Raw genomic sequence first — 14,188 nt, forward strand, 5'->3', positions numbered from 1 at the left:
TGCATGATTTTCAGTGCGGCAAGCCTGATAGCGATATCTGTGAGCATATTTCTTGTGCTTACTGTGTGGTTTTCAGATCTTTTAGCTCAGTTTGAATAGCATTTTGGCATTCTTGAAGCTTACTTATGGCAGCCAGAATTTCTTTGGTAGAACCGGGGTTTAGCTCAACGTCACCGGACAGAATCAGCAACAAGTGACACAGTAAGTCAAATGCAACGGCATCTGTACACACGCGAATAGCACGGCGCCAGTCTGGCACGACGTCTTGCTGCGACGTTGAAAGCGGGGCAGGCCTGCAGCAGCTGTTCTCCACTTTTTGTACTTAGGACGATGAAAATCACTCCTTCAATTCTCTCGATTACAGCAAAGCTGCTTCCCGACGAAAAAAAATATCTGCTTTGTAGAAGGCAATTTATCGAGCAATTCGACGTGCATTTCCTAGCATTTTATTTTCCCGCATTGACTACCGGTAGACTTGCAGCAGTAGAGCAACCGTTCTACCTCAACCAGAAACCTACTCTCATCACAGAACCACCAGGCAAAAACAAAACCGAAAAATGCCTTTGGACGCGTTAAAGGAAAAACCAGTCTGCGCAAAACATATCTTTAATTTTGAGTTGCTTCAGATAACCCCACCTATCATAGCGCTCCGATTTGACCCCAGGAAGGCTCGAACGCTTGCGGTACTGTTCGGGCAATATCGTGGGCGCATACGAAGGGGACGAAACATCCTTCGACGGCGCACCTCGAACGAAATGTGCGCTGCAGATCCGCGAGTGTTTGGTGGGTTCCGAGTCCGTTCCGTCGTCGCTGAAAAGTGCAGACGTTAAAGCGTAAGATAAACACGCAGAAAGCAAGACTACAGCAAGCAGATGCGGTGGCCATGGCGATACGTTGAGTAACGTGATCGGAGAATGATTGGGATCAAACCACTGATCTCCACTTAGTTGCTGGATGGCGCTTCGCCGCTGTCACTGCCGGGCGCGCGCACGTCCACCGGAAGTTCAACGGCTCGTCCCGACAGTCGGGCGTCTGCTACGCTTCTCAACCGCTGATAAGCGTCCCCATTCTCGCATTTTGGCATTTTGTTCTCCCTTTATTCCATTTTGGCTATACACATCGCGTTCAGATCGCAACTTATGAATTATAGAGAATTATAGAGACATAATTCACCTCAAGCGCAAGCTAAAAAGATTGCGAAAAAGGAAGAACAACCCTACGGAAATTTCACTAACTAAAAAAAGTCTGAAATCCGCCTTAGTAAAATCGAAGAAAACGTTTTTTAATAAAACGCTCACAGATTTCCTCAAATGCTCACCACAAAAATTCTGGCGATACTTTACAGATAAGAAGGACGCAATCGAACAGATAATGGATGGCGAAGTAGTGCTGACAGAAAAAAAAAGATATCGCGAAGCTATTTAATCGTTTCTTCCAATCAGTTTTCACAAAGTATAGCGGTGACAATAAGAGCGAAAGCCTAGTCTATTCAATACAGTACCCAATGGAAGACCTGCAAATTAGGTCTTTAATTTTTTTTATTTAGGTTTATTTTTTATTTAGGTTTTTTATTTAGGTTTTTTAGTTAGGTTTATTTTATTTTTTTAATTAGGTCTTTAATTTTTTTTAATTAGGTCTTAAATTTAACATTTGTTAAAGTTGGACCCAAAGAAATCATGTGGCCCAGACGAAATACCGACAGCATTTCTTCTACGGTACGCTGAGTGGATGTCCTATTACCTGCAGCTTTTGTTTAAAAAATTATTAAGGGATAATTCAGTACCTCAGGACTGGCGCGACGCGAACATTGTTCCGATACATAAAGGTGGAAATAAACTGTCCGTAACAAACTACAGACCTGTCTCGCTAACATCGGTGCGTTGTAAAGTATTAGAGCATATGATAGCCAAACACATTCTTAACTTCTTAGAAAAAAACGATTTGCTATGTCAATTCCAGCACGGCTTCCGATCTGGCCTTTCGACAGTCACTCAATTAATCGAAACTGTCCATGACCTTTGCGAGGCTATAGATGAATGCAAACAGGTAGACGTTGTATGCGAAGGCATTCGACAAGGTTCCGCATCATAAACTGCTCTACAAATTGCGAAGGCTAGGAATTAGTGAGGGTATTGTTTCGTGGATCGAGGAGTACTTACGAAATCGTTTTCAAAGAGTCAAAATTAGAACAAGCGTATCAGAAAAAATTCGCGCCAATCCACCCTGTGAATGCGGTTGGAAAGCAAAGCTGTAAACGGCACCCACAACGATTACCCACGCGACGTAACTTAAATTCACTCACGTCACTCTACAAATAGTGACACCAGAGAGAAGTGAAATGCACTTAATCACAACCTTTATTACTTAAAGAAGATATTCTTGGTAAGGTTAAGTCAATGCATGATGCATGAACGTTGGTTCGTTGAGCTGTGTTGGAAACTGAGTTTTATTGATTGATTGATTGTAGGGTTTAACACCCCGACGCAACGCAGGCGATCAGGTGCGACGTAGTGGAGGGCACCGGATTAATTTTGACCACCTGGGGATCTTTAACGTGCGCCGAAATGTCGTACACACGGGCGTTTTTGCTTTTCGCTTCCATCAGTTTGAGTTGAGTGGAAACTCTTTTTTTTTGTAAAATTAAAGGAAGCTCAAACCCGGTGTTAAACGATCTCACATCTCCGTCTCTGCCACCGCGGACGGAGACGGCGAGATGGGCCCAGAGACGGAAGGAGGATAAGGAGGAAGGAGGATGAGGACGAGGAGGAGTAAAGAAAGGAGGATAACGAGGAGGAGGAGGAGGAGTAGGGGGAGAAGAGGAAATGCTTCACATTTCTGAACGGCCCAGAGTGCGGCCCAAGAGAATGGTTCCTTCTTCACTGGAGCCCATATGCAGTCCGGCCCGCCTGTACTGTGTTCACCAGCTGAAGCTTGGTAAGCAGAGACGGGCTCCACAGCAGCATCTCCCATTGCTCTGTTTGGGAAGTTGATGGGGAAAGAGGAGGGTGCTGAGGGCTAAAATCGCACACCACGATTATGTGGCGGAGTGTTCCTACTTCTGAGCAAAATTCCCATTCAGCGTCGTAGCGATACGGGTGCATTAAGTCGCGTCGGGACTGGGAAGGAACAAGATTGTATGAGCCGTAGGGTAGTTTGTTGTTCTTTGGAAAAGTCAGGGTAAGGCGAAGGTTGTGTCCATCTCTGAAGGCGATAATTCTGGGTTACCTCCCTAGACGGGACAAGCGGGTTACTGTCCTCGTGCAGCTCCATAGCAAGGGGGGTAAAAGCGCAGGCTTGTTGGCGGACGTATTCGTTGGCCCCCAAAGAAGCGCGAGCGGCAGTCCAGATGAGCTGAATAGAACCGTTTCGGGAGTGTTTTTATAGCACACGCAATGCAGGTCGCGACACCCAACCAGTCTGGTTATTTCGGTAGGCTTGTTAAGAATCGGTGACTACCGGTGAGATGCAGCCAAAGCTACGCCTGCCTCTTCTGTTGCGGTTATGTCTTGGGTCTTGAGTAAGTACACGCAAGGAGGTTTGTTCTGGAGGTAGCCATGATGATGACGTTCTGCTTCCCTCGATGTTGGAAGGGGTCTGTGTAGATAACTGCATGATCCCCACCGAAGATGGTGTTAAGCGCTTGAGCCCGTGATGGTCGGCGACCCTCGTCGTGTGAGGGGTTCATTTTATAAGAAAAGGGACCATCTTTAGTTCTTGTCGCCAAAATTCTGGGAATACATCAAGCGGGAGTACATCAAGCGGACTTCACCGGGAGTACATCAAGCCCAGCCAATCTGGTGAAGGATGCGGCGATGCGCCGCAGTTCTTCTCAATCGGAGCTTCTGGTTAGAAATATGGCCCTCTATCAGCTGTTCTACCGTGTTGCGGAGCCCCGTGGTAAGCAGCCTCTTTGTGGATGCATTCATGGGAAGAGAAATGGCCTGCTCAACCGCCTTTTTAATGATTACATAAAGCATATTTAGGTCCTCCTTGCCGAGAAGAAGACAGGGGGTTGACGTAAGTGATTCTCGAAAGGACAAAGGCTTGAAATTACCGAAAGGCATCGGATTCCTTGAGGCCTCGCTTCTTGGTGGCAACTCGCCTGATCCTGTGTATGATTTGATATATGAAGTTTTTCAGGCGCTTCAAGGATACGTCACACTTAGTGTTTGCCTGGAGGTGTAGGCCCACGATCTTGATGCCGGGGCTTGCAGTGATGGCCTGGCCATCAAGGCTATTTGATTGTGTTTCTTGATGTGTCATTTGGCGTGAGGGCGGACGACAAGGAGCTGTGATTTTTACGCGAACACTGAAGCTCACAGGCTTTAGCGTGTTCGCGTACAAGTGAGATGCCATGCGTTGGTGTGAGTTTTCCTAATTTTTATTATATCTCCCAGCGCATGCGTAAGGCGCGCAAATGGCCGCTACACGTGCCGTGGGCTTAGCGCACATTGGCGCAAGAGGTCGCGTGACGCTATGTGACGTGGCATTCAGCCATAATGCGGGGGGGGGGGGGGTAAAGCCGCAGATGTGCTTGGTAAATGCACCAGCTGTCTTTTAAATATCCGCTTGGGCTCGTAGCTAAATCGGTAAGACAACGGGCTCTCGCCTGGTTACTTTACTAGTTCCAGGTTCGATTCCTGGCGGTGCCAGTAAATTCTTTTATTTGTTCGTGGGAGTTTTCTGATGACACCAACGGTCGCGAAAGAATCCTTGGGGGGTGTGGAGGTAAAAAGCTTTGCTTTAAAAGGCGAAGTTCTGTCTGGAGTGCCTCAAGGCTCCGTTTTAGGACCGTTATTGTTCCTAATGTACAGTCGGCCGGAAAAGTAACCGGACCACCGCTCACGCAGCCGGAGCGGCTGCTGCGGCGCACCGCGGCGCTGTTATCTCGCTGTGCTCGCTTACGACGAGAGTGGCACGCTTGACGCCAAACTTCCCCTCGCCCTCGTGCGGGTGCTTGCCACGCTTGATAAACTTTTAGTGCAGCGTTCGCCTTTAATCTAGCACATGGCGCAGTCGCGCTGCAGCGCACGGCCGCAGGGCCACAAACCGCGGCGCTAGGAAGGAACGAAAACCCGCTCTGCTTTTTGTACGCGGTTTATGTTCGCCTCATGCTGCCTATCAATGCCTGTAGGATGCGTCCACCGCCGCTGGATTTTGGATAAGACGGCACAATGCACCGTACCGAAGGCTACCGTGACGTTTGTTTTTCCACGCCGGAGCGATTTTGTAGTGTCGAAATTGCCTTTTCGGCATCATGTCCGGACGTGGGTTTAATACTACTTAGAGGGAGACCTCTGAAGACCGATTTAATTAGCTAGTAGGATATTCTTTCGGTGACGAATTTTCTTTACAGGCGTACCGCCAGGATGAATGATTTCGAAGACGAATCGCAAAACATCAGATATTCCTGAAACTTTATTCATGAAATCTGACAGTACTGGCATTCAGCGGTCCTCAGTGGGGCGAAAAGTTGCCGGCTACAGCGACGACTTGGCCGACTCGCCTGGGCATGGAGTCGTACAGCGCCGCCACTATCTCGGGACGCCCGCGCAGCGCTTCCCACTCTTCCTTCACGGCGAGCCACAGCTGCTCCGCTGTGCCACCGCAAAGGCGTCGTGAGGCAAGCGTCTTCTTCAGCAGTCCCCATATGTTTTCGATGGGGTTGAGATCAGCCCCGTTTGGGGGCCATGGCAGCTGAGGCACGCCACAGCGCTCCAGGAGTGCGCTCACACTGCGTGCTTTGTGCACGGGGCTCCTATCATGCTGGAGCAGGTAGCAGCCATCCTGGAACGGCCCGTCCAGGACGTACGGGATCAGGTGCTCGGTGAGGACTTCACAGTACCTCGCCCCGGTGAAGGAGCCCTCGATCCGCACGAGTGGGCCCAGGCCGTCCCGACTGATGGCACCCCAGACACTGACCGAGCAGCGGCCGCTGCTGAGCACGCTGTGGGTGTAGGCGGGGTTATACCTGAGAGTATGGGAGAGCAAGCATTAACATCTGTCGGGTCCAAAAGCGTGGAGCGTCCTCATTCCGTTGCGGAAATGAAATAAAGATGGAGGCTTAAATTACACAAAATTTAACATTTTACCCACACTGATATGGAATACGCGCGAATGAAACACTTAAATGGTAGTCAATGCTGTACCCATGTCAAGTCAGGTGGTAAGGGGAAAATGAGGTTGCATTCTCCAGACTACGACGCGTTGCAAACCATCCATATAGGTTATTGACAGGTTAATCTAACTTAACCCGCGATTCCTGTGAGCCGCAAGGGTGCCAGTTCATACCTGCTGTTCAACGGACGCCACACACGCTGCTGTTGGTCCCAGCGTGTGCAGAAGGTAGACTCGTCCGTGAAAATCACCTCCCGCCACTCCACTGCCGACCACTGCTCGAAAGCTCGGGCGAAGTTCAGTCGCTCCTCCCGCTGCTTCGTTGACAGGTGCGGTTTCTGAGCGGCAATGCAGTTTACGAGACCCGCCTCTCGCAATCTGCTCCTGATTGTGTCGCAGCAGCAACTGAGATCCAGAGCATCTCGGATCTCCCTGGAGTTGAGAAATGGGTCGACAACAGCGGCAGCAACAATCCAAAAGGGTCATGGTTTGGGCCTGTTGGTGATGCATAATGGAAACTGAAAGCGCAAAATAGACACGGACAAAGCGCTCGTCCTGTTGTCCCCTTTCTTTGTCCGTGTCTATTTTGCGCTTTCAGTTTCCATTAAGCAACAATCCATTCATCCTCTGCCAACGTGGTCACCCTCGGCCGCCCACTGCGCTGAGCATCACAAATTCTCCCATCTTCATCTGTATACGCTGTAAGAATGCGGCTCACCGATGTTCGGCTCCTACCGGTGCGGCGGCAGATTTCACGCTGAGGGACACCTTCGTGGTGAAGCCGGACGATCAGCCTTCTCTCCTCTATCGGCACTCGGGGTGGCATTCTGGCGAAGTAAAAAGCCCGGTGCGACCGTTCGAGCTTTTAAAGGTTTTTTACACTGCAACTGGCCAATGACCAGTCCTGGTTCAATTTTTACATTTTATTTATTAGAATGGTGTAGCCCAGGCGCTTTGCGGTGGGTTCTGCTTTACAGATATGGGTGCGCTCTGCTACACAGATATGGTGATGTCCTTCCATTGGCCAGTTGCAGTGTAAAAAACCTTTAAAAGCTCGAACGGTCGCATCGGGCTTTTTACTTCGCCAGAATGCCACCCCGAGTGCCGATAGAGGAGAGAAGGCTGATCGTCCGGCTTCACCACGAAGGTGTCCCTCAGCGTGAAATCTGCCGCCGCACCGGTAGGAGCCGAACATCGGTGAGCCGCATTCTTACAGCGTATACAGATGAAGATGGGAGAATTTGTGATGCTCAGCGCAGTGGGCGGCCGAGGGTGACCACGTTGGCAGAGGATGAATGGATTGTTGCTGCCGCTGTTGTCGACCCATTTCTCAACTCCAGGGAGATCCGCGATGCTCTGGATCTCAGTTGCTGCTGCGACACAATCAGGAGCAGATTGCGAGAGGCGGGTCTCGTGAACTGCATTGCCGCTCAGAAACCGCACCTGTCAACGAAGCAGCGGGAGGAGCGACTGAACTTCGCCCGAGCTTTCGAGCAGTGGTCGGCAGAGGAGTGGCGGGAGGTGATTTTCACGGACGAGTCTACTTTCTGCACACGCTGGGACCAACAGCAGCGTGTGTGGCGTCCGTTGAACAGCAGGTATGAACTGGCACCCTTGCGGCTCACAGGAATCGCGGGTTAAGTTAGATTAACCTGTCAATAACCTATATGGATGGTTTGCAACGCGTCGTAGTCTGGAGAATGCAACCTCATTTTCCCCTTACCACCTGACTTGACATGGGTACAGCATTGACTACCATTTAAGTGTTTCATTCGCGCGTATTCCATATCAGTGTGGGTAAAATGTTAAATTTTGTGTAATTTAAGCCTCCATCTTTATTTCATTTCCGCAACGGAATGAGGACGCTCCACGCTTTTGGACCCGACAGATGTTAATGCTTGCTCTCCCATACTCTCAGGTATAACCCCGCCTACACCCACAGCGTGCTCAGCAGCGGCCGCTGCTCGGTCAGTGTCTGGGGTGCCATCAGTCGGGACGGCCTGGGCCCACTCGTGCGGATCGAGGGCTCCTTCACCGGGGCGAGGTACTGTGAAGTCCTCACCGAGCACCTGATCCCGTACGTCCTGGACGGGCCGTTCCAGGATGGCTGCTACCTGCTCCAGCATGATAGGAGCCCCGTGCACAAAGCACGCAGTGTGAGCGCACTCCTGGAGCGCTGTGGCGTGCCTCAGCTGCCATGGCCCCCAAACGGGGCTGATCTCAACCCCATCGAAAACATATGGGGACTGCTGAAGAAGACGCTTGCCTCACGACGCCTTTGCGGTGGCACAGCGGAGCAGCTGTGGCTCGCCGTGAAGGAAGAGTGGGAAGCGCTGCGCGGGCGTCCCGAGATAGTGGCGGCGCTGTACGACTCCATGCCCAGGCGAGTCGGCCAAGTCGTCGCTGTAGCCGGCAACTTTTCGCCCCACTGAGGACCGCTGAATGCCAGTACTGTCAGATTTCATGAATAAAGTTTCAGGAATATCTGATGTTTTGCGATTCGTCTTCGAAATCATTCATCCTGGCGGTACGCCTGTAAAGAAAATTCGTCACCGAAAGAATATCCTACTAGCTAATTAAATCGGTCTTCAGAGGTCTCCCTCTAAGTAGTATTAAACCCACGTCCGGACATGATGCCGAAAAGGCAATTTCGACACTACAAAATCGCTCCGGCGTGGAAAAACGAACGTCACGGTAGCCTTCGGTACGGTGCATTGTGCCGTCTTATCCAAAATCCAGCGGCGGTGGACGCATCCTACAGGCACTGATAGGCAGCATGAGGCGAACATAAACCGCGTACAAAAAGCAGAGCGGGTTTTCGTTCCTTCCTAGCGCCGCGGGTTGTGGCCCTGCGGCCGTGCGCTGCAGCGCGACTGCGCCATGTGCTAGATTAAAGGCGAACGCTGCACTAGAAGTTTATCAAGCGTGGCAAGCACCCGCACGAGGGCGAGGGGAAGTTTGGCGTCAAGCGTGCCACTCTCGTCGTAAGCGAGCACAGCGAGATAACAGCGCCGCGGTGCGCCGCAGCAGCCGCTCCGGCTGCGTGAGCGGTGGTCCGGTTACTTTTCCGGCCGACTGTACATAAATGATATTCCTGCCATTGTCAACGCACCTGTTAAGATGAAACTTTTTGCGGACGATTGTTTGATTTATTCTCGTGTACTATGCCCCAACGATCAGATTGAACTAAACAAATGCCTGCAAGCATTAAATATATGGTGTCAACGGTGGGGCATGGAAATCAATTATAAAAAAACAACATATACGCATGTAACAAGAAAGCGGGATGTTCTAAGATTTAAATTTAATATAGGGGAATATGCCTTGACCGTGGTACAGAGCTTCCGGTACTTAGGGGTGACAGTGGCGCATAATCTCGATTGGCGCATTCATGTGCATAATACCTACACCAAAGCATATCAAAAGCTTTGCTTTCTTAGGCGGAAGCTAGAAACGCGACTAAAGAAAGTAAGTTAGTTGCCTACAAGACTTTCATACGGCCCGTTTTAAAATATGCAAATGCTGTATGGAGCCCACACCAAAAGGGTTTAAAAAAGAAGGTAGAAAAAATACAGCGAATCGCAGCACGTTTTATATGTTCCAGGTATCGCCGCACAGATTCAGTTACAGATATGCTTCAGCAGTGCGGGTTGGAACTTCTGGAAAGCAGAAGAACAAAACAACGGCTGCAATTTCTTTTCCAGATATTGCATGGATCATTAAAACTAAATAAGGAACAGTATGTGAAAGCGCCTCCAAAACATAGTTCCCCAAAAAATCTCAGCAGAGCGATTCGAACTGTTATTACGCACACTGACGTGTATCGGTATTCTTTTTTTCCGGATGTCATTGAAATGTGGAATAAACTACCAAACGATGTTATGGAGTGCTCGGGTGTACACCAATTTGAACTAGCTGTAGATATGTTTTTTTAGAAATAGTGCGTGAACCGAAATCTGTTCATGACGGTGCGCTAAGAGTATTTTAGTTCACCGTTTTGTTCCCTTGCCGTATTTTGTTTCCGTGTTTTGTCCTCTTGCAGTATTTTGCAGTGTTTTGTTCATCACTGTGTGTTATTGCAGTGTTTGTTCCCTCCCTGTAACGACCCTCACTAGAGGGTCAACAGTATTACCAAATAAATAAATAAATAAATAAATAAAATAAATACCGAAACATGCGAAGTCAATATGAAGCAGAATTTAATTGCGAAGGAGAACGAAAATGTCGCTTGGGTCTTGGTTTGAGAGGAGACGACGCAGCTAGAACGGCATTTATGCTAGAAATTTATGCTAGGGATGTGTGCTAGAAAGAAAACAACGTGGGCACGGCGTCGGGCTGTAGCCGAGTTCATGCGCCCGTTCTGTCAAAACAGTTGTCAGTAAAATGGTCACTGCAGAGCCTGCTGCCTGGGGATGGAGCCCATTTGTCCCTTCTTAATACCCTAGTTACACGGGCACAGTTAACCACGGTTAAGCGAACCGCAGTTAGACCAAACCGCAGTTTGCTGCGTTACACGACAGACGAAACTGCGGTTACGTCGCTAACCATGGTTAACGCAAACTGAGCTTGGCCACCTCAGTTCGTTCACGCTAACCGCAGTTTCCGCAGCCGCAGTGCTCAAAATCGCGCAAGTCAGTTCGGACGCAAGTGGCGGCACATCAGCGGAGGCGAAAAAAAAAATCACCTGGCGTTCGTAATAGGCGAATGTTCTCAATTAGCGGGCGCCCCAAAGCTGTCCCCAAGGCGTGCTTGCGTTCTTTGCATCGCTCTGGCAATCAGCGCGACTGCCCGTCAGCAGCGGCTCGTTTCCCGATCCACCCGATTAATTACGACAAAAGCCGTGCCAAATTTGTAAATTCCGCGCGTCGTCCGCCAAAAATGGATATAGCAGGCAATCCTGAAGCGTTTTCAGCACTCGGAAACGATCGGCGCACGCGTTGGCCGTGCCTGCAAACACGCCGGCGCACCTGCCCGCACGGCACTGCTAGCGGCCCGAACCGGCCCAGACCACGGCAGCAACAGCTTATCGCATCGCTGCTCTTCGAAATGAATCTGATCGCGGAAAAGAACTTCCACATGCGAGAAATTGGATGTTAGTGCGGTGATGGATGTTCGTGCGGTGACAAATTGTACTATGGATTGTAATTCGCAGTTGTAGAGATAGCGGCTGTCAAATATCTACCGCCATGCTAAGCTGAAAGTTCCCAACACCGAACAGACCTAAGCAAACCAAGCCGGTTGCGAGCTGTTGGGTATGCCCCTCTCCTCGCCGCGCGCGAGTGCGTTGCGTTTACGATATTTCATTTGTTTACACTGCTTCTCTTTTGTTTTTTATCGTGAAGTTAAAAGTGGGGTCATTTATTTTTGTTATGCTCACAATCAAGTGACCGCGGTCACCAAACTTACTATTTCGCGTGTAACAGCCAAAACCGCAGTTTGCGATAACCGCGGTTAAAGTTTAGTAACCACGGTTAAACGTAACTGCGGTTACTTTCGCCGTGTAACTAGTTTGCCACCAAACGCCGGTATAAATCCGTCTTAGAGCGAGGGAATCTGCGTAACCAGAGCCATAGCTTAAAAACGACACTGATATGACATTTGCGTTACCCTGGGTATCACGCACGTCGTACAGAATATTGCAACACTTGCAAGTGGAACGTCTTCCCAGACGACTTCTCTGGTCTGCCTGTGCAGTTGACAGCGCAACAAGCAAGCATTTTTGGCGGAATGCGCGCGAAACCAGCCCATACGTAGCATGCGCTATGCTGGAACCACAGCCATTTGCCCGACTTCCGGGACGAGCGCTCGAACTTCCGGCGGCCGCGCGACGGAGACCTCGAAATGCCATCCAGCAACTCTAGTGGAGATCAGTGGATCAAACTCACTTTTTTGCGTCGCACTGCCTTGATCCACTGTTCACGCTGCCCAACGAAACACGGGCGAGTTGAGAAACTGTGAAATGTCGTGCCGGGTGGGCATGACGTGGGCATACAGCCGACCACGCAGCAATTCGTTGTTGCAATAAAGCGCCAATCAAACAAAAATTACGCCCACCTCCCCTCGCGGGAACCCTGGTGTGATGCAACGCATCTCATGTGGGGTTCCATTGGCGTTTTCCATCGTATTGATTACGCTTATAGCAGGGATTCTCACGCGAAGGGGAGGTGGGCGTAATTTTCCATTTTCACCATGCAATGCACATGCAGTACACGTATGCTCAGGTACGGTCTTTATTGCAGACGAGAATGAGTGCCTTGTGGTCCGTAAAGTGCACAGTTATGGGCTCAACGATTGCATCAAGCAATCGTCGAGTACTGCGAGAGAGTGCAAGCGTACTGCGGACGACCGTCGACTGAGACCGTCGGAGCGCCGCATGCCGCTTTATATTCACATCGCCCGTAGGAGCGGAGAGCGCGGAAAGTGCGAGTACTGCACATGCGTAGCGCCCAGCGCAGCGCCGCCCACCGGCGCCTAGCAACGGAGTGAGAGCGCGCTGCGCCAACCTGCAGCTGTTTGGGAGAGAGTGTTCGCTATCGGAGAAAGGAGAGGAGGAGGGGCGCAGCTGTGCGGACAACGCCGCACAGACGCAGGAAGGACAGAGGCGCGAGCATGAGATGCGTTGCATCTAGTATTCCAGACGAAATGCCGCGTCGCACCACTGCCAACCATAGCGTCGGGCGGCGGAGACGGCTGCGTTCGTTCTCGCGTGGCCTCCGCGATTTGCTGCCGGCGGCGCGCCGTTGCTCCGGCCGTCCAATTCGGCGCGGAAGCAAGGGGAGCGGTGTAATTTCGCTAACTCCGACACACGCCGCGAGGCGGCGCCGTTAGCCTAAGGTTGAAGCAAAGTTTGTCTTTCCGACGCTGCCTGCGCTTTGAGCTGTAAATCAGCCATCGTTGTCGCGTCTTCGGGATAGAAAACTCTCAATATATGGTCTATGTATTTTGACTCGATCCTACAAGTACAAAGTTGTTTAACTTACGTTGTTTAACACCCACGATTGCCTTTGCACGCAGGTTTAGTGGTCGTTTGCTTGAAAGGCGAATGCCATAGCCCAGGGTTCTGTCATCACGGGCAGAGTGAATGCCAGCGTGCTGAATTCTTTTTTCGCTGTTACATCATTCTCGCGCGATATCGCTGCGCGAAAATATGCTTTTTTTGCCTTTTAAGTTGTTTAGAACGCTCTGGGTATCCGTTGTGTGTGTGTGTGTGTGTGAGTGTGTGTGTGTGTGTATGTGTGGGTGTGCGTGTGCGTGTGTGTGTGTGCGTGTGTGTGTGTGTGTGTGTGCGTGCGTGTGTGTGTACGAGTGCACGTGCGCAAAAACCGCGTAATACCGATAAGCTCTCGTGTATTGTTTATAGGCAGGTGACTACGATAGTCAAATAATCTGTTAGGATTCCATGGGAACGAATCAATCATATTTTTGCGTTTTATTTAATATGCTTAGGGGTTTCAAGTACCTGCTGCAATCACGCTACCAAATTATGTTCCGTGAGTGAAAGAGTCATGGTATTCCGCGATGCCTTTGATATGGCTATCGACTCTACATATGTATTTTTTCGAAAGACTGTTTCTGAATTTCTAGATTTGCGGGGGTAATATATTCTGCACATAATTTGTTGTCATGACATATTAAGGGCATTATTTTTTTCGGTGAGTAGTTAAGCTGATCACTAATATCTGTATGCACAACATCGGCTGTAAGTAAGTTGTTCGGGATATTAGTGAATAAACACATCAAGTGGAGAACTATACCAATCGTAACTCGGGTAAAGATTTTAAGTACATTACTTAACCACGTCTATTTATGGTAGACTGGAAGTCTCTCTGTACGTTTGTATATGCAAGCATGCATGCCAATAAACGGCACCAGCACGTTTACCCTGCCTATTGCGGAAGAAATACCGACATTTGGACAGTATACACTTCAGATGCTGAAGTATACGACGTCTCTGTTAATAGTATCGCGGTAAAAGTTACGACAAACGTTTCAAGTAGTGTTGCCATCAACGTTGGTTGCCATGTTATCTACTTTATCTGTCACAGACCGCACGTTTAAAGGAGAAGAAAGG

The 14,188-nt window shown here is 49.8% G+C and overlaps 1 protein-coding gene across 1 annotated transcript in view; it reads right to left on the reverse strand.

Moving 5' to 3' along the window:
* Nucleotides 1–14,188, reverse strand: part of LOC144142216 (uncharacterized) — a 117,109-nt gene that overhangs the window by 4,486 nt on the left and 98,435 nt on the right. Inside the window, exons 2-3 of the mRNA XM_077673603.1 lie at nucleotides 12,004–12,123; nucleotides 637–810 (exon numbers count right to left, since the gene is read on the reverse strand). Coding sequence (XP_077529729.1) covers nucleotides 637–810; nucleotides 12,004–12,123 — 294 coding nt within the window. The remainder of the gene's footprint in view (nucleotides 1–636; nucleotides 811–12,003; nucleotides 12,124–14,188) is intronic.

This window comes from Haemaphysalis longicornis, unplaced genomic scaffold, assembly GCF_048455015.1.
Source record: "Haemaphysalis longicornis isolate Haplotype H1 unplaced genomic scaffold, Haemaphysalis longicornis Haplotype H1 scaffold_1, whole genome shotgun sequence".
NCBI lineage: Eukaryota > Metazoa > Arthropoda > Arachnida > Ixodida > Ixodidae > Haemaphysalis > Haemaphysalis longicornis.